The sequence below is a fragment of the Theropithecus gelada genome, chromosome 19 (assembly GCF_003255815.1).
Source record: "Theropithecus gelada isolate Dixy chromosome 19, Tgel_1.0, whole genome shotgun sequence".
In the NCBI taxonomy this organism is placed as follows: Eukaryota; Metazoa; Chordata; class Mammalia; order Primates; family Cercopithecidae; genus Theropithecus; species Theropithecus gelada.
Window position 1 is genome coordinate 44,848,335 of NC_037687.1, and position 27,636 is coordinate 44,875,970.

Consider the following 27,636-nt stretch of genomic DNA (forward strand, 5'->3'; position numbering starts at 1 on the left):
CCCACCCACTCCCAGGGCCCCACAGGCACAGCCACAGCCACTTCTGACCCTTTATTGGGGCACCATCAGCCCCAAATAAATATAATACATTAAACCCAGAGCTGAGGGAACTGTGCACCCCAGGAGGCGCCCCCCACAACCTCAGCCGGGCAAAATAAGTTAGTGGGGGGCCTGCCAGAGGCCGGGCCAGCTCCCTGGTCTAAAGTGCATCTCGGTTCCATGGCCCCCACGTCTGCACAGCCCCCGGTCGGGCCGTCGGGAGGGGCGGGTGGGAGATGCCTGGCGCTCACACCGTGCCAGCAGTGGCCGCCGAGGCTCTGTGTGTCCATCTGTCCATGTGGGGAAACAGCTGCGTGGCTGGGGACCTCAGGAAAAGCTGTCTTCGGGCCGGGGCTGGGTGTCGAAGGGAGGATCTGAGACTGTGATGCCTTGGTGCAGCTTCTCCAGCGAGAACTTCATCTGTGGGGGGGAGGTGAGCAGGGTTGGGGGTGAACGCTGGAGGTTGGGGGGTGATGTCGCCCACCCCCATCCTGCCATTGAGAAACTGAGGATGGTCTAGAGGCCATACTGCCCCACCCCAGGGTCCCTCAGTGAAAAGAGCACAGCCACGCTGCACCCAGTTTAAATTCTCAGAGGCAGCAGAGGAAGGGGCTTAGTGTGTGCCTGGCACCCCGATGGCCTGGGTTCAAATCCTGGCTCTGATCTCGTTACCTCAGTTAACCTTAGGCACGTCCTGTAACCACCCTGAGTCAAAATCCCCTCATTTGAAATACGGGTCTGTAACACATCTGCTCCACAGGATTATTTCAGGGTTCTGAAGAGCACTGAGAACCCGGTGTACACTAAGTGCTCAGCACATGTTAGCTGTCACCATTACCCCATCTGTGACCTCGGGCAAGCTCCTGAGCTCCTCGAACCTGTGGATGCCTCATACCGCCTGCCTATGTATAAAACCGGGATAACGGCCGGGCGCAGTGGCTCATGCCTATAATCCCAGCATTTTGGGAGGCCGAGACCAGTGGATCACTTAAGGTCAGGAGTTCAAGACCAGCCTGGCCAACATGGTGAAACCCTATCTCTACTAAAAATACAAAAATTAGCCAGGTGTGGTGGCAGGTGCCTGTAATCCCAGCTACTTGGGAGGCTGAGGCACGAGAATCGCTTTAACCTGGGAGGCAGAGGTTACAGTGAGGCAAGATCACGCCACTGCACGCCAGCACGGGTGACAGATTGAGACTCTGTCTCAAAAAAACTGGGATAACAAAAGCATCTTCCTTAAAGGCTGGCTGTGGGGATAAGGCAGTCATGCTTAAAACTTAGAACAGGCCGGGCATGGTGGCTCACATCTGTAATCCCAGCACTTTGGGAGGCCGAGGCAGGCAGATCATGAGGTCAGGAGATTGAGACCATCCTGGCTAACACGGTGAAACCCCGTCTCTACTAAAAAATACAAAAAATTAGCTGGGTGTGGTGGCGGGCGCCTGTAGTCCCAACTACTTGGGAGGCTGAGGCAGGAGAATGGCATGAACCTGGGAGGCGGAGCTTGCAGTGAGCCGAGATCATGCCACTGCACTCCAGCCTGGGCAACAGAGAGAGAGACCCAGTCTAAAAAAAAAAAAAAAAAAAAAAAAATTGGAATAGCCCAGCCACAGGTAAGTGCTCAGTCTGCATCTACTGTGAGTACCAATCTGTGACATCAACTCTGCACCCTTGGCAGTTTGAGAGGGAGGAAAATGATAAAAATTTAACTCAGGGCCAGGTGTAGTGGATCACACCTGCAATCCCAGGACTTTGGGAGGCCGAGGCGGGAGGATTGCCCGAGGCCAGGAGTTTGAGACCAGCCTGGGCAACACGGTGAGACTCTGGTCTCTACAAAAAATTTTTAAATTGGCCAGGCATGGTGGTGTGTGCCTATAGTCCCAGCTACTCAGGAGGCTGAGGCAGGAGGATCACTTGAGCCAGGAGTTCGAGGCAGCGATAAGCCATGATCGTGCCACTGCACCCCAGCCTGGGCAACAGAATGAGACCCTGTCTCAAAATAAAGTAAAATAACGCAGGATGGGGGGCCCTGCCCACCCTCTCTGAGTGATGGGGCCTCAGCCTTCATCCTCTCCCAACCCCGTCCTGCCCCACCCTTCCCAGTGTGAGCCTCTCCCAAGCTTGATTTCAGGGGGGAAATGAGACTCCTAAAGATGAGCCTTCTGATATGGAAGGGTCTGATGAAACAAGGTTTTCACCGTCACCCACAGCTTCAGCTCTGATGGCCTTGGAAATGCAGGCAATGCCAGACTCTCTGTTTCCCAACCGCCTTCCCACTTCGACACCTTCCCCAGTGCCCAACACTTGCTCTGACCCACCGCAACTGCTGGCCTGAGTCTACTGGGGCCTGAGGGCATTGCTGTGTGATGACATCACATTTATTGGGCATCTGCTTTGTCTCTGGCACTAGGCTCACACTCAGGACACCCAGCCCACATCCAGTGTTTCCTGTGTGTCTGGCACCACTCCCAGTGTCAACTTGTCTCATCCTCACAGCAGTCTTTGAAGTAGCATCAGCCATTATCCTATGCACAGAGGCGGCCACGGCCACCATGGCAAAATCGCTTGCAAGAGGTCACACACCGGAACTGGAACCTGGTTGTCTGAGTAGACACTGTCCCTGAACTACACTGGGTGTCTGGATCCACTCTGTTTTGGAGATGAGACCTCAGATCCTTTGAAGAGTCTCTCCCCTTCAGACCCTGTGACCCCTTAGCTACCCCAGAGGGGGGTAGGGGGTAGAGGGACCACACCTGGCCTGCCCTGGCTGCTGTGATAGGTCAGGGGTGGGCCTGAGACCCCAGCAGGCAATGAGAGTAAGCGCCGTGGTCCCCGGTGGGGGGAAAAGTGTGGCTTCCAATGAACTCAACCCTGGAGATGGGCACAGGGCAGAATGAGCACGAGACTGACTCTTACTGCCATTGAGTGACCAAACCCAGCCGTGCCTAACGTGAGATGCCTCTGGACTTTTCTCCAGGACGTGAGTCAATCAATTCTTTCTTCCATTCACACTTCCGTGCTTTACCCTGCAATGCTGTGGGATGGGGACTCTGAGTGGCTTCCTCATTTTACAGAGGAGGACACTGAGACCCGGAGAAGGGAGGTGCCTGACGCATGGTGGGGTTTCAACACAGGACCCTACAGCCCTGTAGCCCCGGGCCCTGCCCGAGCGGCGCCTCCTACCTCATCCAGGAGCTCCACGGAGGCCCGCAGGATCTGCCTCCACTTGTGCACCTCCACGCTGTGGAACTGCTTCTGTAGCGCCAGGATCTCGGCCCACTCTGTGGCCGTCTGGGGGAACTTGCTGTGGGGATGCCGGGCCTGAGCAGGGCCTTGGCCTCCCCCAGTGTGCCCAAGCCCCCCCATTTCCCCAGGCTACCCACTCACCCCTTGGCCAGGGCCAGGCTGTGCCAGGACTCAAAGGTGTGGGCTGTCCTTTCCAGGGACCAGAGGCGGTAGAAAAGCAGGACGTTGAGGGCGATGAGGATGATAAGGCTGGGGACAGGGGTCAGAAGTCAGGATTCCTGGGGTCTAGATGCTCTGAACCCCCCCATATAGCTACACCTTGTAGGGACACCTCTATCCTCCATTGCAGAGGAGGAGAATGAGGCTCAGAGAGGGTGAGACATGCCAGGGTTGCACAGTCCATAGCAGGAAAGTCAGGGTTCAAATCCAGGCCTGTCTGATGCCCATACCCTTGACTGCCATGCCAGGTCGCCTCCCTGGGGGAGCCGGGGGGCGTGGGGTGGGGAGAAGAGGCTGCAACAGGCATGGGGTGCAGGGCGGGTAGGGCAGGGGGAGGACTCAGGACCCTACCTCACACAGATCCTGCAGCAGCAGCAGTGAGGGGAGACAGAGAGATGAGCACCGCCCGGCCTGCCCCCGACACCCCCAGCCCTCCTCACCCTGGGCAGCTCTGGGCCGAGCGCACCATACCCCCTCACTGGATGAGAGCTGAGAGCTGAGGTTCAGAGGCTGAGCACGTAGCCGGCCTGACCCTCACCTCCCAGGGTCTGCTCAACCCCGGGATCCGGCTTCTGTTTCCTCCCAGCGTCCTGCCCGCCAACTCCTGCAGGCTTCTGGGCAGGCGTGTGGATTCTCCCTGCCCAAGCCCTTCTCAGCCTAGACGGTCTCCACTCTCTCAGGACGCCCATCCTGACTGCCTGCTGTGGCCTGGGAGGAAGCCGCCGCTGGCCTCCCAGGGCTTTCCCACTCCTGGCCCTGATCCCTCTGCCCATGCATCCTCCATCCCGGCCCAGACCACTCTGGTCTAGTGTCAGGTCTATCTTTTCCTCAAGGTCACTGCTGTGTCCTCAGCATCGCCCGGCTTAGGGGTGGGCACAGAGAATGCAACGTGCATAAATGACCTCACTGGTTAGGCACACTTCTCCCTGTGCACCTAATTCCAGAATCTTTGTGTGCCTGCTCCTCCAGAGAGCCCCCCTTGATCCTTGGGTGAGGTCAGGCCCCTCTGATCTCCCATAGCTCCCCCGGGCTCTGCTCTTCTAGCAGGGAAGGCTTCTCCATGACAAACCGACACATCCCAAACATCGCCTCATCTAATCCTTGCTGTGAGCAAACCCACGCTCCCACTTAAGCAGAGAGCCCAGAGAGGCCATGCACTTGCCCAAGGTCACACAGCCAGGAGGCAGGTTCAGGCCTGTGTGGCCACTGCTCCTGTCTCTTACTCACACGATGCTGATGAGAACCAGGGCATTGGGGATGCCTGCCCCGGGGCCCTGGTCCACAGACGGTTCGGAGAAGCGGGAGCTGAGGGAGCCTGCAGGAGAGCAGCTTGGAGTCAGAGGGCCCGGTCCAGGCCCCCAGTCCCCCGCCCACCCCGACCCGGCCCCAACGGAACGCACCCGAGGTGTGCATGCCAGCCCGGGCACAGGGGTCAGGATCTGGGTGCTGGGGCCCGTCCCCGTGAGCCCGCCAGCTCAGGGGCCGCTTCCGCCGCCGCAGGCCGGATAGCAAGCTCCGGGCATCCTTCCCGCCTTCCTCCAGAGACAGCTTCTCGGCCTTGGTGAGCTCTCGCTCTGCGTAAAAGAGAGGGGGCTCTGGATGCCCATCCCTGGCCAGGCCATCCCCCAACCCGTGCCCCGGCTGGCCTTCTGTCCCTACCCAGATGGTGGAAATAGTCTTCAATGCCGCTCCACGAGTTCTTCTCAATGAGCGACTTCACCAGGCTCCATGGCTGCTTTCGGTAGCGGATCTCAGAGGACACTCTGGGGTTGGGAGATCAGGGGAAGGAGGTCAGGGTCTGACTCCAGCCCTGGCTGTCCCATCCCCCACGTTGAGTTCTTTCCTTCCCATAATTCAGAGAGGGCCCCTTGTCACTCACAGACAAAACAGATGGGTTCCCTACCGTCCATGGCTTCCCTGGATACCCCATACACCACCCCGCTCAGCCCGAATGCCAGCCAACTCAGCCTTCGGTCCTTCTCCACCCATGCCCAGTACATGGGCAAGGCTCCCGGTGACCTGAGCCCTGTCCACCCACTGACCGACGTCTTAGCCAGACCTTGCCCCTGAACCTCTTCCATCCAGCTGCTGCACCCCAACTCCACACAGGCTCAGCTCCACACAGACAGCTCAGTCCCACATTGACCTCCTGGTCGTTCCCCAAACCCATTCCTCCCTGCCATCCCCATCTGGGTCAACGGCAGCTCTGTGGTTGTAGTGGCTCGGGCCAAACGCCTCGGGGTATTCCTTGAGCTCTCTTTCCCTCACCCCCACATCCAATCTCTCTGCAAATCCTGTCAGCTAAACCTACAAAATCTCTCCGGAATCTAACTCTTCCCCCTCCATTTCCCCACCCTGATTCAGCCTCCGTCCCCTCCAGCCTGGGTGACGCCAGCAGCCTCCTCCTCCCTGCTCCTGTCCCTGTCCTTGCAGTCTATTCCACCAGAACAGAGGCAGCCAGAAGGAGCCTGGGACCACCTGAGTCAGTTCAGCCCCTCCTGGCTCAGAGCCCTGGCCTGGTTGCCCTTCCCTCCAGGTAAAAGTAAAGTCTTCACCATGAGCCACATCTGGTTCACCTTTTTTTTTTTTTTTTTTTGAGACAGGGTCTTGCTCTGTCGCCCAGGCTGAAGTGCAATGGCATGATCACGGCTCACTGAAATCTCCACCATATCTGGCTAATCTTTTTATTTGTTTTTTTGTTTGTTTGTTTGAGACAGAGTTTCACTCTGTCACCCAGGCTGAAGTGCAGTGGCCCGATCTCGGCTCACTGCAACCTCCGCCTCCTAGGTTCAAATGATTCTTGTGCCTCAGCCTCCCAAATAGTAGAGATTACAGACATGCACCACCACCCCCGACTAATTTTGTATTTTTAGTAGAGATGGGGTTTCACCATGTTGGCCAGGCTGGTCTCAAACTCCTGACCTCAAGTGACCCACCTGCCTCGGCCTCCCAAAGTCCTGGGATTACAGGTGTGAGCCACTGCACTGGGCCCCGGTTCACCGCTTTAATCTCAGCTCCTTCTCACCCAATCTTACTCCACTCCAGTCACTGCCCCCGCCCCTGCCTCAGGGCCTTTGCACCTGCTGTCCCAAATGAGTTGCTCTCAGCTCCTTCAGGTTCTTGGTGAAAAATTTCTTTCCCAGCGGGCCCTTCCCTGACCAGCGTATCGGGTGTAAAAGCCTCCACGCCCTGCTTCTTCAGCCTGCCGTGTTTTCCTCGTTTTTCTCCATAGGCCTAACTGCCAGTGAATGCTCTGCAGATTTTCCTAATTATTTCTCTATTGTCCAATTCCCTACTAGACTATGAGCTCCCTGAGAGAAGTGATACTGCCTGGCTTTGCTGTATCCTCAGAGTCTTGAGGCTCAAACACCCTCTGCAGATGGGAGGAGCCATCCCTGGGCCACCCTTTCTCTACCCTCCACTATTCGGAGCGCAGGGTCCTCAGGAACCCCACGCTTCTGTTCCTCCACGAGGGTGGGAACCAACGCTTTGCTGTTGACTTGAGAAGTGGACAGGAGGCCCTGGGGCCACCAGGGCATCGGGTGGAGGGGCCCAGTCACCACTCACCGGAGCCGCGCCTTGTTCCGAGCCACACCCAGGATGCAATAGCGGTGGGCAGTGTAGAAGTAGTCCTGGTAGGGGATGCCCTGCGTCAGCACCTCGGAGTCCACTACACATCCGCCGGCCTGGGGGCCGCGCCGGAACAGCGTCTGCAGGGACAGAGCTGGGGCAGTCAGGGCCACCCCACCCACCCAGCTGCCCCACCTGCCCGGCTGCCCCGCCTGGCCCACCTGTGTCTCCACCACAGAGGCGCTCTTGGGGCCCAGTGGGTTGCTGATGGGGATGGTGTACGTCAGCACCCGGCGCTGGTGGCACTTGCTGTCCCCGCTCCAGGGGCTCAGGGTCACGTCTAGGGGAGGGAGGAGCAGCATGAGGAGGCCACACCCCAGTCCTTTGCCCACAGGCCGCAGGAGACTCAGCCTTCTGGGAGGTCACTCTCTGGGGACTTGTTCCAATCCACACCCCTCCTCTGTGTCCCCACCTTCCTTCCAGGAGCCTAAAACCTTAGCTGTTGGGGTAGGGCCATCCCATCCACTGCTGCAGCCTCAGTTTCCCCCTCTGCACCCGTCCTGGCTTCTGCCCTGAGCGTTGGACCTGCAATCTTTTGAACAGCTTCTCCTGGAAGGTCCTTGGACCCCTCGAACCCACTGAGCTCCACACGGCCTCAGCATCTCCCCAAACCTGCTGTATCTCTCAGGCCCCCACTCGGGGGTGGTCCAGGGTCCTCCAGGCTCCCACTGGAGCACCAGGCCTTGCCGTGGACACCCCCTAGTCAGACCCCTAGTTTGTTACCTACACTGTGTGTTCACCAATACTCCCAAGCGTCACTCCTGGTTCAGCCCATCTTTGCCTGCCCGGTGCCCCTCCCGGCCTTCCCTTGAGTGTCTGGCCTCAGTCTCCTCATCTGGTCCAGGGGCATCTTGTTAAAGCCAAGCCTGACTCTATCCCTTCTCTGTCTAGAACACTCCATGGCTCCCCAGTACCCCTAGAACAGAGTCTGAGTTTGGTACAGTTTGGCTATTTGTCGCCACCCACATCTCATGCTGAATTGTAATCCCCCGTGCTGGAGGCGGGGCCTGGTGAGAGGTGTTTGGATCATGAGGGTGGATCCCTCATGGTTTGCTGCTGTCTTCATGATAGTGAGTTCTTCCGAGATCTGGTCATTTAAGTGTGTGGCACCTCCCCTCCACTCTCTCTCACTTGCTCCCCCTTTTGATCAAAAGCTCCCCGATAGCTGGGCATGGTGGCTCATGCCTGTAATCCCAGCACTTTGGGAAATTTGGGAGGCTGTGGCAGGAGGATCACTTGAGGTCAAGAGTTCGAAACCAGCCTGGCCAACATGGTGAAACCCCGTCTCTACTAAAAATACAAAAATTAGCCAGGCGTGGTGGTGGGTGCCTATAATCCCAGCTACTCAGGAGGCTGAGGCAGGAGAATCACTTGAACCCCGGAGGCAGAGGCTACAGTGTCCCAAGATTGTGCCACTGCATTCCAGTTGGGGTGACAGCAAGACCCCGACTCAAAAATAAATACATAAATACATGTTAATGATCACACGCTTAATGTCCACTCTGTCAGGCCTATGCAGGGCTTGGAGGCCAGTGGGAGACCAGGATAGATGAACTCCTGTCCTTAGCACCCAGGACCTTTTGAGAACAACAGGAAACATCTAAAAATAAAGACCACACACTACCGGCGTGGTGTGAGTTAAGGGCAGAGGCTGAGTATCTGGGGGTACGTGGGATCTGAGGAAGGTCAGGGAAGGCTGCCAGGAGGATGTGAAATCAAAACCAAGGCCTGAAGAAGGAACTGAGGAAGGAAGGGGGTGGGGGCAGAGGAGCCCGGGAGAACGGTGTGATATCAGTAAAGGCCCTGAGGCTGGAGGCTGACACTGGGAGAAGTCCTCTGAGGCTGGGACGGAGCAGCCAGGTATGGAGAGGGGCAGCCACAGCACTGGGTGAGGCTGGAAGGGTTGACATGGGACCAGTCAAGGAACCTGGGAGGCTACCAAAGAGATTCAAGCAGGGGAGGAGCACGTAAGAGTTTCTCTTTGTTTCTTTTTCTATGTTGATGAGACATGTAGTATCTCCTGCAGAGTCAGGACGACTGTGCCTCGTGTTGTGGGGCTACAAGGCTCCCAAAACTATGCATATGTCCTAAAGGGGCTGGCATGTCAGGCTGAGGAGCTCTGTATTAGGCTGTTTTTACATTACTATATATACCTGAGGCTTGGTAACTTATAAAGAAAAGAAGTTGGCCGGGCGCGGTGGCTCAAGCCTGTAATCCCAGCACTTTGGGAGGCCGAGACGGGCGGATCACGAGGTCAGGAGATCGAGACCACCCTGGCTAACACGGTGAAACCCCGTCTCTACTAAAAAATACAAAAACCTAGCCGGGCGAGGTGGCGGGCGCCTGTAGTCCCAGCTACTCGGGAGGCTGAGGCAGGAGAATGGCGTGAACCCGGGAGGCGGAGCTTGCAGTGAGCTGAGATCCGGCCACTGCACCCCAGCCTGGGTGACAGAGCGAGACTCCGTCTCAAAAAAAAAAAAAAAAAAAAAAAAAAAAACCAAAGGTTAATGGGTTCACAGTTCCACAGGCTGTACAGGAAGCGTGATGCCGGCATCTGCTCGGCTTCGGGGAGGCCTCAGGAGCTTTTTTTGGTTTTTATGAAGTCTCTCTCTGGAGTGCAGTGGCATAATCTCAGCTCACTGCAACTTCCACCTCCTGGGTTCAAGCAATTGTCCTGCCTGAGCCTCCAAAGTACCTGGGATTACAGGTATGCAGCACCATGCTCAGCTAATTTTTTTTTTTTATTTTTGTAAAGACTTAGTCCCATTATGTCGCCCAGGCTGGTCTCCAGCTTCTGGGCTGACATGACCTTCCTGCCTTGGCCCCACTCCTGCTTTTTTTTTTTTTTTTTTTTTGAGACAGAGTCTTGCTCTGTCACCCAGGCTGGAGTGCAACAGCACGATCTCGGTTCACTGCAACCTCTGCCTCCCAGGTTCAAGCGATTCTCCTGCCTCAGCCTCCTGAGTAGCTGGGATTACAGGTGCCCGCCACCATGCCCGGCTAATTTTTTTGTATTTTTAGTAAAGACAGAGTTTCGCCATGTTGGCCAGGCTGGTCTCGAACTCCTGACCTCAGGTGATCCACCTGCCTCAGCCTCCCAAAGTGCTGGGATTACAGGTGTGAGCCATGGTGCCCAGCCCTGCCTCAGCCTCTTAACTTGTATTTATTAAACACTTACTATATGGTATTGCTCCAGGCACTTTTCTAATATGAACTCACTTAGATCTCATGATAACCAATAAGCCAGGTACTATTATCATACCCCCATTATTCAGAAGGAGAAACTGAGGGACAGAGTCTCAGAACCCCTCCCAAGCCTACCCAGCTAGTAAGAGGCAGAACTGCTTCTGGTCTCAGAAACGTTGCTTTTCAGCACCCCACCCAGCCGCACTGGCTAGCAGTGCCTTCCCCTGTCCTGGGCTACCCTTTCTCACCCCTCCCCTGCACCTGGGTAACCTCGGCCTCTCCTTCATGCACCCGCTGACCTGTGAACTTGCACTGCTGTAGGAAGCCCTGGAGGAAGGGCGAGTCCGAGAAGAGCATCTGCTGGAGCCGCTCAGCACCCACATGGAAGACAGAGTTGATGAGGAGGCGGCCGGAGAGGTCGGGAAGCAGGGCAGCCAGGTCCGCTAGAGACAGAGGAGAGCTGGGGATGACGACTGCCTCCACTCTTCCCTCCCTCCGCGGGCCACGCCTCCCCACTCCCAGGCCTTGTAGGGCGCATGGGCAGACCCAACCTCCTGGAGCAGCGCAGGACACTGACCCAGAGCCCTCCTGTGACTCAGGGATGGGCTGAGGGTTGGCATGTGCTCCAGGTCCAGACAGTCAGAGCCACTGTGCTTGGTTCTGGGTGGAGAACACACCTAGGCCCTGAGACTTAACTCACAGGGATTCATTACCGGATAGCACGCGCTCCTGGGAGCATCAGCCTAGGAGCACAGCAATTGGTTCAGGGGTGAGTGAGGTCTAGCCGATCAACCAGTGATTGGTTCAGGGGCAGGCATGCTCTCAAGTTGGCCCAATCAGAGCCAACCCTAGGGTGTCCGCGGTAGACACTGGGAGAAATAGGCTGCTCTCTCTCACTGGGCTAGGCTGGGGCAGGGCTGAGGCCATCTCTGCCCCATAAGACACAAGAGTAGAGGCTACCTGAGACTTAGTGGAGAGACAAAATGAATATAATAATGATAATAGAAATACTAATAGTCAACACTTACTAACTGGCCCAAGTGCTTTAGATGTATGAAATCACTTAATTCTCTCCCTTTGTTCGTTTTAGAGACAAGGTCTCGCTCTGTTGCTCAGGCGGGAGTGCAGTGGTGCAATCATACCTCACTGCAGCCTCCAACTCCTGGGCTCGAGCGATCCTCCTGCCTCAGCCTCCCCAGTAGCTGAGACTACACAGGGTGCATGATACCATGCCTGGCTAATTTTTTAACTTTTTTCTAAAAACAGGGGTCTCACTATGTTGCCCAGGCTTGTCTCACACTCTTGGCCTCAAGGGATCCTCTTGCCTTGGTCTGCCAAGTAACTGAGACTATAGGTGTGCACCACCACAACTAGCTTTTTCCTTTTTTTTCTTTTTTGTACAGAATGGGGTCTTGCTTTGCTGCCCAGGCTGTTCTCCAACTCCTGGCCTCAAGCAATCCTTCCCACCTTGGCCTCCCAAAGTGCTGGGATTACAGGTGTAAGCCATCGCACCCGGCCTCATTTATAGTCTCTTAACAACAACCCTATGAAGTGGGTATTATCATTGTTAACTCCGTTTTCAGAGGAGGAAAGCAAAGCTCAGAGAAGTTACACAATTTGCCCACGTGACATGGTCAGGAAGTGGTGTGACCAGGATCTGAATCCTGGCAAGCTGCCCTCAGTCTGTGCTCGTGTTCACCCTGCCATGCTGCCTTCAAAGCAGGGTGAAGACAGAGATTTCTAGCAACAGTGCCTGAACGCCATCCCGCCTGCCCCTGGATTCTCAGTGCCGCCAGCTAATCCATCCCCTCTTGCTTAAGACTAAGAGAGGCTTGCAAGTACCGGAGGCAAATGAATCAGGCCCGCCTGCCTCACCTTCCTCCCCAGTGGACGAAGAGGAGTTACTCGTGTCTGTCAACAGCTCCTCGCTGGGCAGCAGATCCAAGGGGCCCAGGGTGGTGGGCCCATCAGGCTGGGTGGGCTCTGTGCTCGGGGGTTCAGCCACCGGGGTCACTGTCTGGCTGGAGGAGGCGTCTGGCTGGCTGTCTACCTGTTCCTCCTTGTCCTCCTCTGCCTGCAGAGAAATGCCTGATGCAGCCTTGGCCACCTCCATCCCAGCCCCAGGGCTCCCAAGTCCACACTGGCCACAAGGATTCCAGAGCCTGTGCAGACCCTGGGTGGTGTGTGCACCAAGGGCTCACGGCTGAGCTTCCAGTGGCCTGGGGCCACCCAGATGAGAGCCCCTCTCAGCCCGTCAGGCTTGTTTCAGATGCCTGGGCCATAAGCCTTCTGACCTGTCCTGTCCGTTTGTCTGTCTGCTGCTTCATCTATCGACCCATCTCCCACCCCTTCTGTCTCTCGTCCTTTCTGTCTGTCCCCTCTCTTCCCTGTCTCTCTTTTCCAATCTGTTCCATGCCCGTCTTCCCCTCCCCATCCTATCGCTCCATCCAGGCCTCCCCTGTCCCTCTGTCCATTCCCCTCCAAATCTGTCAGGCTGTCCTTCTCCCACTGCACCCCCCCCAGCCCTCCTGTCTCTTCCTATCAGTATCCCACCCCTCTTCCACCCCACCGCTCACCCCATGGTCTGCGTCGCTGCTGGCTCGGGAAAGGTTGGGCGTGACGCGGCCACGGCGCGAACCCACTGGGCTTGGCTCCTGGCTTCGGTCAGCTGCCCCCGAGGAGGTGATGTCGCTCAGGGCGATCACATCTCCCACTTCCTTGGGGGCCCTGTGGGGAAGGGGAGGAAGCAGGACTGCTGTGTCCTTGAGACCCCACACACCCTCCTGAATCCCCCAGACTTCGTACCAACACCTCAGGCCCCCCAGCACTCCAGTAACTCTGCACGCCAGCCGTCCAGTTCTCCCCCGAACCCTTCAACCTCCCTTGACCTCCAACTCACCCCAAACCGTTCAGCTGCAAGGGGCAGACATAGTCTTCATCCTCACTGGTGAGGCCCAGCTCTGAGCCATAGCACTGATGCACCAGGTGCCAGAGCTCGCGAGGACTCAGCGTCTGGGGAGGCAGGATCTGGGGTTGGCTTCCATCTCACCCCAGCCAGAGCCAGGCCCACCAGATTCCCCACCAGCCCTCGGCTTCCGCAGTTCCCCTGGCTTCCACAAGGAGGCAGCCACGATCTCCCACATCAGACCTGGCCCCAGCACACAGGGAAACCCCTGCTACAGCCCCTCCAGGCCCTGCGCCCAGAACTCAAACCTCCCACCTCCCAAGTCCCCACAATACTCTGGCCAGAAAATGTTCCCATTCTTTTTATAACTTTATTTTATTTTTTTGAGATGGAGTCTGGCTCTGTCGTTCAGGCCGGAGTGCAGTGGTATGATCTCAGCTCACTGCAATCTCTGCCTCCTGGGTTTAAGTGATTTTCCTACCTCAGCTTCCCAAGGAGCTGGGATTACAGGCGCCCGCCACCACACCCAGCTAATTTTTGCATTTTTAGTAGAGATGGGGTTTCATTACATTGGCCAGGCTGGACTCGAACTCCTGACCTCGTGGGCACCATGATCTGCCCATCTCAGCCTCCCAAAGTGCTGGGATTACAGGCATGAGCCACCGCGCCCAGCCATGAATGTTCCCATTTTTACAGAGAATATGGAGGCCCAGGAAGGGGAAGTCATGTAGGAAAAGTCACGTGCTCAAGGTCACCAAGTGACTTGGTCAAGCCCTGCCAGACTCCAGGGCTGGGGCTCCCACCCCTATGCCATCCCGGCTCCCCGAATCTCTTCCCAGGTGTCCTCGGGAGCCTTGGGCTTTCAGCCACCCACGGCCAGAGTGGCTGAATGACAGTGATGACAGATAACAGTAAGTGATCATAGCAGCAGACATTTGCCGCCTTGTCAACTAGGCGCATTCTTCTAACGGCTTTACAGATGTGCTAACTCACTGTGTCTTCATAACCATCTGGAAAGTAGGTGCTAACCTCATCATCCTTTTAAGACAATGGCGCTGAGAAGTGCAAGACGACATGCCAAGGTCCTGCCAGGAAGTGGCAGTGCTGAGATGTGACCCTAACCACTGGGCTACTCTGCTCCTAAGAGCTGACATGACTGAGTACTTATTCTGGGCACAATTCTGGGTGCTGTGAAGTGGGGATGGCTCCCATTTGACAGATGGGGTTCAATCACTTGCCCCAGGGGATGGAGCTGGAACTCCGGGGCTCTGCCCTGTCCTCCTTAGGGTCTGACTGTGCTCTGTCCCTCTCTCAGGATGCTGAATGGGACCCTCAGCACTCCTGCCTGCCCAAGGGAGATCGGAGCCTCTGAGAAGGCAGCGAGTGAGTGCCGCGCAGCCAGAGGATGGGGCTGGGGCTCTCTGAGGTGCTGTGGGCCAGCCATAGCCGGTATCCTATGATGACCGCCCAACCTCTATCCGCGCTCCACGCTCCCCTACTACCAGCGGAACCTGGACTTCCTTCAGGGTGAAAATCATTCCCAGCCCCAGGGAAGAATTACGACGGTTTACACCAATTCATGTCCCTTTGCCAGAGACTCAGCTTCAGGGTCAGGTGGGGCCCAGGGAGGCGCTGCAGGGGCACCGGGCCCGGTGCCCATGGAGAAGAGCCAGGCTGCCTACAGCTCGGCAAATTCTGGGGTCCCTGGCTCCATGGTCCCCCTGGGAACTCCCCATCCCCACCCAGGCCTCACCCAGGCCCACCTTTTCAAGCAGCGCATTCTGCCAGAGGCGGAAGATGAGGAGGAAGCAGCGGTCACGGGCCCCGAAGGAAGTGAAGAAATGCTGTCAGGTAGAGAGACAGAGGTGTGAGCAGGCTGGGGAGAGACCAGGACAGAGGCGGAGAAGCGGCACCCTCATCTGCGCTGATGCCACATCTTTGTCCCCGTGAATCCACTAATTCACCTCTGCATTAGTTCCACAGAACGTCTGTCCTGCGCCCAGCCCTGCGCTGGACAATGCCAGAATCACTGGGATGGGGAGACGGCCGCTGGCCCTGTCCTTGGAGTTCCCAGTCCAGGGAGGGGACAGATGCATCTCTAGACAGGGTCAGCCCAGAGAGGCTGGGATATGATGGGGGAAGCCCAGGGAACTTTCCCAGCCTCCTTTGCCACTAAGAATGGTCAGTTGATCTTTTTTTTTTTTTTTTGAGACGGGGTCTGGCTCTGTCACCTAGGCTGGAGTGCAGTGGTGTGATCACGGCTCACTGCAGCCTCAACCTTCTGGGCTCAGGCCATCCTCCCGTCTCAGCCTCCTGAGTGAGTAGCTGGGACTACAGGTGTGTGCTACCACACCCGGTTAATTTTGGGGGGTTTTTTTTAGAGACCGGGTCTCACTATGTTGCCCTGGCTAGCCTCGATCTCCTAGGCCCAAGCAATCTTCCCACCTCAGCCTCCCCAAAATGCTGGGATTACAGGCATGAGCCACTGCGCCTGGCCAGATCAACTGTTAACCAACAAAACACAAAGGGAAGTCTGCTGGGAAGTGTCCCCTACACCTGTCCCCCTTCTTATTGGACCGCTGGTGAGAAAGCCATCTTGCAACCAACGGACATAAGGCCACAATGACAAGGACAGGACACAGCATCAGGGGAGACTTACGAAGGGAGGGGCGGCTGAGGTGCCACATGCATGGAAGAGTTTTACTATTTCTGCTATTCCTGAGCAGCTGTGTGAGGTGACAGGTTGCAGGGAAAGAGAGGAGAGGCTGGTGCAGGGATCAGGTCAGGGGTGATGGGCGCCTGGGCCGGGAGAACAGAGAGAAGGGGACAGCACGGAGAGAACTCAGGATGCAGAACAAATGGGGCTCTGCATGGTTGGGGGAGGCGGCCTGCTGAGAGGGGGGACCGTGTGGTCCCATCACCGGGTCCTCCGTCACCTTCTCGCTCTCCGTACAGATCTGGATGGCGTTGGGGATCAGCTTGGCTGTCTTCTCCTTCTTCAGGCATGTTACTTCCTTCAGCTGGATGGAGATCTGAGGACAGCAGAATGGTCAATAGGAGCGGGGTGGGGCCTGGACGTGAGGGCCCCTGCCCCTGCACCCCGCCCCGCCGTGGGCTCACGGTGGTCTCCCAGCGGAAGATGTTGCTGTAGAAGCAGATCCAGTTCTCCGAGAGGTAGAGGCGGCCCTGGAGCAGGATCTCGCGCTGCAGGGCGCAGGAGTAATCTGAGAGTGGTCGGGGAGAGACAGGAGGACACCCAAGTCACAAGGCTGTGCTGGCGCCCGCGGGCTGGCGGGGAGTCACAGGGCCAGGCTAGGAGCTGGGACTGGGGGTCCGGGACTCACCCACAATGAGGCGTTCTGCTTCGGGCAGTTTGCTAAACAGTTTCCGGAAGTCCTCATTACGCTGCTTGTAAGTGGGGCTCAGCATCTGAGGAAGTTTGGGAGGTGAGAATCTGGATGGGGGTTCACACTCCCAATTCTGCCCCACAAAGCTCCTGGAACCCCCTCAGCCTCTTAAGTCCCTGACAAATTCTAATGCACACAACACACCAGTAACCGCAGTGACAGCTGCCATTTACAGATTTCTTACGTAAGCCAGGCCCTGCACCAAGCACCCACCAGCATCACTGACTCATTCAATGTTCCCTCCAGCCTTGTAAGGTGGAGCTGTTTCTCAAGGACAGAGAGAGGCCCAGAGAGGTTAAGTAACTCACCCAAGGTCACACAGCACATAAATAACAGCACAGAATGTGACCCTAGGTCTGCACCCACTCCATCTCAGCACGCACTCCTTGACTGCTGCAGCCTGGGGCTCCTGGCCCAGCACCCTGTCCTCCCAACCCTCCAGCGAGCCCCTTGCCCAGACACTTACACTGTACCAGCTCTGCATCTTCTGCAAAGGAAAGGAGAGGAGTCAGGATGAGTCCCTAGATCACCGGCCAGCCCCCCGCCAGCCCTCTCCCCACCCCACCTGGGTTTGCACCAACCTTGCTGTTTCGGATGAAGTTCCGGCTGCCTAGGCTCTGGGTGCTGGGGGTACCAGGCACCCCACCCTTCTCTGAGGAGCTATCCGACCCCTTCTCCACCATGGTGCCTGGTTCTGGCTCAGGTGGGGGCCGGCTTGGGGGCAGGAGCTGCAGCCGCTTCCGGAGCGATGGGGAGCTGCTTGGCGTGCTCCGGCCGGAGTGGGGTGTGGTGCTGGGGGCAGGAAGAGGAAGAGAAGTGTTAACTGGAAGAAACAGGCTGGGGTTCGGGGACAGGCCACCCGAATACACACCCATCCACCCAGCCATCCCGTTCCTCTTCCCAGCAGTGAGACTCAGAACATGCTCCTTAATGTCTCTGTGCTACGGTGACTTCATCAGTAATCCAGGGATAATAAATACACGTCCTCATCTGGTTGTTTTGGGGCTTAAACACATCAGGACATGTAAAGCACTTCCTTTATTTTACTTTATTTTATTTATTTTTTGTGACAGAGTCTTGCTTTGTCGCCCAGGCTGGCGTCAGTGGCATGATCTCGGCTCACTGCAACCTCCACCTCCTGGGTTCAACTGATTCTCCTGCCTCAGCCTCCCAAGTAGCTGGGACTACAGGTTCCTGCCACCACACATGGTTAACTTTTGTATTTTTAGTAGATGGGGTTCCACCATGTTGGCCAGGCTGGTCTCGAACTCTTGACCTCATGATCCGCCCACCTTGGCATCCCAAGTGCTGGGATTACAGGTGCGAGCCACCATGCCCAGCCCACTTTAATTTTTTTTGAGATGGGATCTTCCTAAGTTGCCCAAGCTGGTCTCAAAATCCTGGCCTCAAACAATCCTCTGGCCTCAGCCTCCCAAAGTGCTGGAATTACAGGCATGAGCCACCATGCCCAGCCCACGTAAAGTAATTCTAACAGACGGTGGCACACAGAGAGCTCTCGACGACGACACCTGCTATGTTTTGTTTTATTTTGAGACGGAGTTTTTCGCTCTGTCGCCCAGGCTGGAGTGCAGTGGTGTGATCTCAGCTCACTGTAACCTTCTCCTCCTGGGTTCAAGTGATTCTCCTGCCTCAACTTCCCGAGTAGCTGGGATTACAGGATCACACTACCATGCCTGGCTAATTTTTGTATTTTTAGTAGAGACACAGGTTCACCATGTCAGCCAGGCTGGTCTCAAACTCCTGACCTCAAGTGATCTGCCCACCTCAGCCTACCAAAATGCTGGGATTACAGGCGTGAGCCACCATGCCTGGCCTATACCTGCTATTAACTTCCTAATTCATACAACAAATATGTTAACTTCCTAATTCATACAACAAATATGTATTGAACAGCAACTTTCCACTCAGTTGTTGGAGCTAAACCCTAAGCATCTTTCTTAATTTATTTTCCTCACCTCTCACTTCAAAATCTATTTCCATTATTTATTCTTATTTTTATTTTTAGAGATAGGGTCTCGCTCTGTCACCCAGGATGGAGTGCAGTGGCACAATCATGGCTCACTGCAGCCTCGAGCTCCTGGGCTCAAGAGATCCTCCTGCCTCAGCCTCCCGGGTAGCTGGGACTACGGGTGCACCCCCCTGCATCAGCTTTTTTATTTTTAAAACATTTTTGTACAGATAGGGTCTAGTTATGTTGCCCGGGCTGTTCTCAAACTCCTGGCCTCAAGTGATCCTCCCACTTTGGACACTACCATAGGTGCTGGTATTACAGGTGTGAGCCACTGCACCCAGCCCTATTTCCATTATTTTTAGTTTGAGATGGAGTCTCGCTCTGTCGCCCAGGCTGGAGTGCAATGGCACAATCTCAGCTCACTGCAACCTCTGCCTCCCAGGTTCAAGCGATTCTTCCGCCCCAGCCTCCCTAGTAGCTGAGATTACAGGCACCCACCATCATGCCTGGCTAATTTTTGTAGAGACGGGGTTGCACCATGTTGGCCAGGCTGGTCTTGAACTCCTGACCTCAGGTTATCCGCCCGCCTCGGCCTCCCAAAATTTTGGGATTACAGGTGTGAGCCACCGAGCCCGGCATCCATTATTTTTATTATACCCATTTCTCCCTGCTCCAGCCTCCATCACCTCCAGCCTGGACATCCCAGCAGCCTCTTCCCTGCTGTCCGACAACCAGAGGGGGCCTGTAACTATCTGAGTCAGGTCTGAGCCCTGCCCTGGTTGCATCTCACTCCAGGTAAAAGCAGAGACCTCACCCTGGTGTGGTGATTTGGCCCTGGAACCTCGCTGACCTCATGTCCTCCCTCTCCCTGTCCTCCCTCCACCCTGGCCATCCCAGCCTGCTTTTGTCCCTAAGCTCTCCAACCTCATTCCCATGCCAAGGCCTCCACACTAGTAGTCCCTCCACCTGAATGTCCTTCCATGGCCCGGCATCACTGGTTCTGTCCTCTTCAGCTCAAATGCTCTCCTTCCCCATTATCCAGCCTAAGGCAGTCACCTCCGTTGCCACACCTCAGGTTATCTGGAGTGTCCTGCTTATTTATTGTTTGTTTACTGTCTACCCAGACTGTGACCTTCAGGAGGTCTTGGTTACCACCGGGTCCCTACAGCCCAAAACTCTAGGCACATAGCGAATGCTCAATAAACACCGGAGGCTAAATGAATAATCTGCACACTGGCTGGAGCTAGCATCAGCAGAGCCCGCCGGACACAGCCCCTGCCCTTGGGGAATGAGCCTTCTGGTGGGGAGGCAGACACTGAACAAACAGGACACTCCCAACTTGACTGTGCAAACATGAACTGTAATAAGGACTGTGGGGATGGCGTCGGGAACCTTAAAAGGACATTCTTTGTTGACTCCTTATCAGGAACTATGTCAAGCTCTCCGTATGATTAACTGTATTATTTCTCAAGCCGGTGCCTTTGATACTATTAACCATGCCTGCTTTACAGAGGAGGAAACTAGCTCCAAGCGGCAAACCACTTGCCGTAGGATACAGACCTGGCTTATTTCTTTTTTCTTTCTTTTTTGGAGACAAACAGTCACACTGTCGCCCAGGCTGGAGTGCAGTGGCACTAACTCAGCTCACTGCAACCTGCACCTCCCAGGTTCAAGTGATTCTGCTGCCTCAGCCTCCCGAGTAGCTGGGATTACAGGCACCCACCACCACGCCTGGCTAATTTTTTGTATTTTAGTAGAGACAGGGTTCCACCACGTTGCACAGGCTGGTCTCGAACTCCTGAGCTCACGCAGTCCACTTGCCTCAGTCTCCCAAAGAGCTAGGAGATTACAGGTGTGAGCCACTGCACCTGGCCACAGGCTTGGTTTATTTCAAGGCAGGATTCCCATTTGGGGGCCTCGATGTATTCTGGGGTGCAGGTGGGATTCCCTCCACCACCTGGGGCAACTCAAAGTTGTCTCTCTTAACTCCAAGCCTTAATACATGCCATTCTGTCTGTCCAGACCATAGTTCTTCTTTGTCTAGCAAATCCTTATTTGCCTTCAGGACTTTGGCTCATGCGTGACCCCACAGTCCCCTGGACAGCTCCCATCCCAAACTACTCTGGGCCGTCACTCTCCGATGACAGGTCCAAGTCCCTCATGGGTCTGTGGGTCACTGCTCTGTCCCCAGCACAGTGTAGGACAGGATGCAGGGTAGGCAACACTTACAATGTAACACTTGTAAAATAAACGTGTGGAATAAAATAAATGAATAAAATAATTAAATAGCCAGTGGCCCAGGCCACTGCTTTTCCCCTGGACCATCCCAGCAGCCTCCTCCCTGGTCTCCCTGTTCCCGTCCCTGCCCCCATCTGCAGTCGGAGGGAGCCGGGGATCACCTGAGTCCATCAGTGCCCTCCTGCCTGGTCCCTCTCTACCCTCATCAGCCCTGCACTCCCTCTCCCAGCTCCTGCCTTGGCCGGTGCCTCTGCTCAAAATGCCCTTCCTCCCAGACATCCACATCCACAGGGCTCCCCAACCTCCCTCAGGTCTCTGCTCAGTGGACACCTTCCCCACCTCCCTATTTAACACCGCCCTCCCGATCCCCCTCCTCCCTGCTCTCTTTCTGCAAAGCGCATCTCCCTGCTGCCTCCCGGGACCTTCAGTATTTCCCCTAGTTCTTATCCATCTCTCCCCACCACACCCCCCACCCACGATGTGAGTGTCCCCATCACCTAGAGCAGGGCCTGGCGCACAGGAGGTGCTCCGTGAGCACTTACTGTTGAGGATGGCCTGGGTGATCGGCCCTCCTCCCCCACCCCTCATAGAACTTAGGTCCAGCAGGTGCACGACTCCTTGGACCCGCAGGTCTCCGGGGCAGCAGCCTGGAGTGTGGGCCCCACGGTCCAAGGAGCTTCCAGTCAAGTACAGCCGCGTCCTTTCCATGTGACCCTGAGCCAGTGTCTGAAGCCTCCTGTGCCTCAGTTTCCTCTTGGGTATGATGGGAATTACAGTGCTCACCTCCTAGGGTTGTACAGAGATGGAGGTGAGGCGAATCCACAAAGCCCAGTACCTGAAAGGCACCTGGTTTAACTATGCTGCTTCCCCTCCTGCAGGGACTGGCGGACTAAAATGGAGTGTACAGCCCGGCTGCCAGCCCAGTGCACCACTGTCCATGACGCTCTGCTGACCCTGACCGGGACCTCACAAGCACTACGCCTGATGTTAGGAGCCTCCATGACTGACCCTCAACTCCAGCCTGTCACCTCTACATACCGTGCACCTGCCACAAGGAAGTGAGCAAAGCCAATACAAGTCCCTGCCTGCAGAGACCTGATGCTGTAACAGGGAAACACAGACCATCAGTAAGAAAACAAATGAGCAGGGATGGCGACCTCAGACACTGGTGAACGCCATAAAGCAATGCTGCTCAGAATGGTCCCCAGAGAGCAGCAGGCAGGACTTGGAAGGTGTTCAAAAGGCAGAGTCCAGGACCACTCCCAACCTCCTGAATCAGAACTGGGGTGGGGCCAGAGATGCTGATGCACATTCAAGTTTGAGGACCACAGAGACAAGGGATGGGACAACTAGGGGGGCAGAGATGCTTTTAAAATTTTTTTTAGAGACAGGGTCATACTCTGTCACCCACTCTGTCACTGCAGTACACTGGCGAAATCATGGTTAACTACAGCTCCGAACTCCTGGGCTCAAGCAATTCTCAAGCCTCAGCCTCCCAGGTCACTCCAGGACCGAACTCTTGGGCTCAAGTAATCCTCCAGCCTTAGCTTCCCAAGTAGCTGGGACTACAGTCTCACACCACCACGCCTAGCTGAATTTTAAAGTTTTTGTAGAGGTGGGGTCTTGCTATGTTACCCAGGCTGGTCTCAAACTCCTGAACTCAAGTGATCCTCCCACCTTGGCCTCCTAAAGTGCTGGGATTAAAGGCATAAGCCACTGTGCCCAACCAATTTCTTTAGTAAGAGTCAGCAAAAGCCTCCCTGAACAAAGCCCACTTGTTCACCTGAGGACAAAGAACAGATGTGGTTGGCTGGGCGCGGTGGCTCAAGCCTGTAATCCCAGCACTTTGGGAGGCCGAGACGGGCGGATCACGAGGTCAGGAGATCGAGACCATCCTGGCGAACACGGTGAAACCCCGTCTCTACTAAAATATACAAAAAACTAGCCGGGCGAGGTGGCGGGCGCCTGTAGTCCCAGCTACTCGGGAGGCTGAGGCAGGAGAATGGCGTGAACCCGGGAGGCGGAGCTTGCAGTGAGCCGAGATCCGGCCACTGCACTCCAGCCTGGGCGACAGAGCAAGACTCCGTCTCAAAAAAAAAAAAAAAAAAAAAAAAAAAAAAAGAACAGATGTGGCAAAGGCTGGGAGACTGTTCCAGGTGCAGAACATCAAGTTCAGGGACAGGACTGAGCCTGGCAGGTCTGAGCATGAGTGAGGTGGCCAGTGGGGCTGGGGGAGCAGCGGAGGTGCACAGGCCTGGTGATCCTGGTCAGGAGTTTGGCTTCACCCAGACAGCACTGGTGAGCAGGGAGGGACTCTTAAGTATCAGGGACCACATCCTCCCCTGTCTGCTTTTCTCAGCCCTCTAGCCTGAAACACAGACCTGCCCTACTTTCCCACAACCACAGGTCTAGGGGCAGGGCCTGGGGGAAGGAAGCTTGAGGAGAGGCTCAAGGCACACAGACAGGGCAAGGACCACGCCCCCAGTTTTTGCTCCAGGGCTGGGCAAAGAGGAAGTACTCAAGGGCGGGCCCTGGGGTTGCCCAACCGGGCTAGCTGAAGGCAGAGTGAAGGGAGGAGCCTGGGGGCAGTTATAGGGGTGGGGAGACTCGGAAGGGATGGGGTTTTGCTACAGCAGGCACCTGACCTCCAACTTCCTAGGCCCCAATGGGCCTAGAGCTGCCTCTGATCAGAAAAGGGCAGATGCATCCACAGGTGTGCATAAATGGGAACCTCGATGAGAGTCACACAGTAGGTGTCAGGGGTAAACTGCATTTCCCTACAATTGCAAGGAGTCTCTTTCCTCTCTCTCATGTGCGCGTGCGCACGCACGCACAGAGCAACAGCATCACAGGTATGCTACAGAGAGCCACAAATTACACACACACACACACCTGCAGCACTGCTAGTCTGCTACAGTTACATGGCAATTTCCCAGAAAAGTTATCCAGACACATGCATGTGTGCACACAGACACAGAGCTGCAGAGGGTCACAGAAACAAACAGCAATCCACAGAAAGTCCCCGATAAATTATATTCACACACACAGGCAGGAGGAAATCTCAGCCAAGAGCTGAAGACAGCCATACTGTGAGACTGGTCCCAAAAGACCCCAGGTGACACATACATAGTCCCAGGTAAATCAGGTCCCACGGTCGGCCAACATCCCCACTGAGTTGTCCCTGTGCCTGCATGGGGCTCACTGTCTGGCAGAGAAGACAGAGCAAAGGCTACTTCTTTTTTTTTTTTTTTTTTTTTTTTGAGACGGAGTCTCGCGCTGTCACCCAGGCTGGAGTGCAGTGGCCGGATCTCAGCTCACTGCAAGCTCCGCCTCCCGGGTTCAGGCCATTCTCCTGCCTCCGCCTCCCGAGTAGCTGGGACTACAGGCGTCCGCCACCCCGGCTGGCTAGTTTTTTGTATTTTTTAGTAGAGACGGGGTTTCACCGTGTTAACCAGGATGGTCTCGATCTCCTGACCTCGTGATCCGCCCGTCTCGGCCTCCCAAAGTGCTGGGATTACAGGCTTGAGCCACCGTGCCCGGCAGAGCAAAGGCTACTTCTAAAGTGGCAAGGGGCTGGGCGCAGTGGCTGATGCCTGTAATCCCAGCACTTTGGGAGGCTGAGGTGGGTGGATCACTCGAGGTCGGGAGTTCGAGACCAGCCTGACCAACATAGTGAAACCCCATCTCTACTAAAAATACAAAAATTAGCCAGGTGTGGTGGCAAGCGCCTGTAATCCCAGCTACTCGGGAGGCTGAGGCAGGAGAATCGCTTGAACCCAGGAGGGCGGAGGTTGCAGTGAGCCGAGATCGTGTCACAGCACTCCAGCCTGGGCGACAGAGCAAGACTGCGTCTAAAAAAAAGAAGAAAAGAAAAAGAAAAAATACAGTGGCAAGAGGTGGAGGTGTCAGCGGCTGTCGCTGGTGGAGAGCCCGGGCGCTCACACAGTCAAGCAGGACTTGGGAATAATGCAGCCCAGCGGGGTGTGGATCTCGAGGACACAGCGGCCAGGTAGTGGAATAATGTGTGGCACATGCTATACTAACTGTAACAGGTGGACATCGTCAGTTATCATTATGCCCTCCAAAGTGCCCTAGGTACTCCCAGGATCTTAGAAGGGAGGGTCCCAAGCCCACAGAGAGCCACAAGAGGTCTCACACTGTTCACACACACACACAAAACCACAGAGGGTCTCAGCTGTACACAGAGAGGCCTAGGTACCACTCAATACGTCACAAAGGGATACACAAGGGAATGTTCACACAAAGATGGAATCAGATGTAAGTTACAGTCACACTCACAGAGCCCCAGACACACAACAATGTCACAAATGGACACACACAGGTAACTTACATTGGCACACAGAGCTAAATGAGTTTCAAGCCAGGCACGGTGGCTCATGCCTGTAATCTCAGCACTATGGGAGGCCGAGGCGGGTGGACCACCTGAGGACAGGAGTTCAAGACCAGCCTGGCCAATGTGGGGAAATGCCATCTCTACCAAAAATACAAAAATTAGCCAGGCGTGGTGGCACGCGCCTGTAATCCCAGCTACTAGACAGGCTGAGGCTGGAGAATCGCTTGAACCCAGGAGGCGGAGGTTGCAGTGAGCTGAGATTGCGCCACTGCACTCCAGCCTGGGTGACAAAGCCAGACTCTGTTTCAAAAAAAAAAAAAAAGAGAGTTTCTGAGCTAAATTACAAGCATATGCAGGCACAGAGGGTCACGGTAGAACCCGGAGCCCCAGGCACACTTGTACACACACCACTAAGTCACAATGGGAAGCACACTGGTAACTTACAGCGACGCTTGGAGCCACAGATGGAATTAATGGTAAAACACACACAGCCCAAGAGGAATCAGGGCTGCTACACACAGTAGCTCCAGACACACGTACACACACTCCAACGTCACACTCAGACACACAGGGGTAATTTATATTTGCACAGGGAGCCACAGATGGAATGAGACACAGGACACGCGGACACAACCAGCTGCTCACAGCCACAGACTTGGAACCCCAGACACACACAGGTAACTTACAGTAACATACAGAGCCGCGGTCGGAATTAATGGTAAGTTACACGCAGGAACCCTATCAAAGGCCCAAAGCTGCTACAGGCTAGCAGCCCCAGACACATGGACACACACTGGCAAGACAATTCAGAGTCGGAAGCACATGCGCCCACCTGGACCGGAAGGGGAGTAACAAGTCAATTCCAAGCACACAGGACCCCCCGCCCCCCATGATCTCAAGCACGGGGGAGACGCAGGAAGCCCCCACCCCCGGCAGCCGCGAGACCCACAACAGTCGAGGACGGTGGGAGGGGGCCCAGCCAGGAAGGGGCTGCTCCGGGCGCGCCCAGAGCTCCGCGGCCTGTGGGCCTGGGCTGGTCCCGATACTCCCTCCATCCCAGGCCAGAGCCCCAGTTCTGCCTCGCGTTCACCCCTCGCTTACCAGGCAGGGGGGTGCCAGGCCTGGGGGCCCTCCCCGCAGGCCGCCCTCCCCGCCAGATGAGCCGGCGGGCCCCCAGCCAAACCCCGCAATCCAGTGCGTCGCTGGCCGGCAGTGGCGACCCAGACCTCAGGCCCTGCCCTGCGTCCGCGCCCCACCCCCTAGCTGCACCCCTCGCCCGGGGGCCCCCTGCCCCGCCCCCACCTCCATCGCCCCGGCCAGGGCCACGTGCAGAGGCCCCCGACCTCTGCAGCGGCCGCGCCGCGCCCTCTCCGAGCCCGCGGCGCCCCCTCCCTCCGGTGGCCTCCCCGGCGCGCCCGGTCCCTGAGCCCCGGCCGCCGGGTCCTTACTCGAACATGGATGCGGCGCGGCGGGCGCGCCCCGGGCGCAGGGCAGGGCAGGGCAGGGCAGGGCCGGGCTGCGCGGGGCTGGGCTGCGCTAGGCGTCCCCGCAGGGCACCGGCCTGGCCTTCCGCGGCCGCCGCCCCCACCCGACCCAACCGCCCGCACAAAAGGCCGGAGCCGCCGGAGGCCGCCGCGGCGTCAGCGACACCCCCTTCCTTCCCCCGCCCCGCCGCGTCACGGCGCCGCCCCCCGCCCGGGAGGGAAGGCGGGGAGGGGCCGCCGAGGCCTAGAAGGAGGGAGAAGCCGGGGAGAGGGACTGGACCGAGAAGGGGCGACAGAGGGGCAGAGAGACAGAGAAGGAGACAAAGAGACTTTATTAAAACCAAACATCGTGGAGGCAGCTGCCTGCCGCAGGCTGGGGAGCCACTTCCCCTAGTACCTAGAAAAGGGTCCCCAGCAACTACTATGCCCCTGGCCAGGAGCTCCCGGACCTCCCAAGGAGGAATCTGAGAGCCGGGGCGAAGGTGGGGGAGGACTGGAGATGCTGGGAAACTGAGGTGTGTGTTTTGGGGAGGGAGCCCGAAGCTGGCGGGAAGGGGTGGGGCCTTTTAGCCTCCTCTTTCCCTCTCCCAGTCTCTGAGCCCTGGTTCCTGGTCCTAGGAGGTCCTGTGCCTCCGTTTCTAGGGACTTCCCAGTCTCGGTCGGCCAGTCCAAGTACTAAGTCAGAATCCAGCCTCCCTAGCTCTTATCTGTGCTGAGACCTTGGGCTCATCATCCCAATGCTGGGAGTCCCACTGACTAGGTGGTAAGGGCTTTTCCCGGGGACAGCGCAGGAACGGGCAAAAGCAGTCCTTTTACGGAAGGAGAAGCCCGGCCTGTAAGCTGGGAAGTGACTTGGGGTCACCCGGTAGGTAGCCGGCAGAGTTGGATTCGATCCTGCCCTGACGCCATAACTTGCGTCCTCCACTCTGCAAGAGGTCAGAGTCGCGGTGTCCTGG

General features: G+C 56.4%; 1 protein-coding gene across 4 annotated transcripts; it reads right to left on the minus strand.

The window, feature by feature from the left end:
- Window positions 1–36: 36 nt before the first annotated feature.
- GRAMD1A (GRAM domain containing 1A) lies at window positions 37–27,123 on the minus strand. Of its 4 annotated transcripts, XM_025368030.1 has the most exons (20): window positions 26,645–27,123; window positions 17,214–17,424; window positions 17,099–17,119; window positions 16,570–16,654; window positions 16,346–16,449; window positions 16,162–16,257; window positions 14,989–15,069; window positions 13,220–13,332; window positions 12,897–13,047; window positions 12,196–12,394; window positions 10,620–10,763; window positions 7,296–7,414; window positions 7,072–7,214; window positions 5,164–5,267; window positions 4,905–5,078; window positions 4,732–4,819; window positions 3,856–3,867; window positions 3,427–3,534; window positions 3,223–3,343; window positions 37–459 (listed from the first exon to the last, which is right to left on the minus strand). In XM_025368030.1, exons 1-20 carry the CDS (start codon window positions 26,650–26,652, stop codon window positions 367–369), a joined length of 2,175 nt encoding a protein of 724 aa, XP_025223815.1. In that variant the 5' UTR covers window positions 26,653–27,123; the 3' UTR covers window positions 37–366. The 4 variants fall into 4 exon arrangements, with proteins under 4 accessions (XP_025223815.1, XP_025223816.1, XP_025223817.1 ...); XM_025368031.1 differs by lacking the exon at window positions 3,856–3,867; XM_025368032.1 differs by lacking the exons at window positions 3,856–3,867; window positions 17,099–17,119.
- Between the last annotated feature and the right edge of the window lie 513 nt (window positions 27,124–27,636).

Bases quoted from the DNA above. Each gene is read 5' to 3' on its own strand.
- GRAMD1A (XM_025368030.1), bottom strand. The intron at 16,450-16,569 runs GTGAGTCCCGGA...GACCACTCTCAG, and splicing joins AGCAGAACGCCTCATTGTGG to ATTACTCCTGCGCCCTGCAG. The intron at 10,764-12,195 runs GTGAGGCAGGCG...CTCTGTCTCTAG, and splicing joins TTCGTCCACTGGGGAGGAAG to CGGACCTGGCTGCCCTGCTT.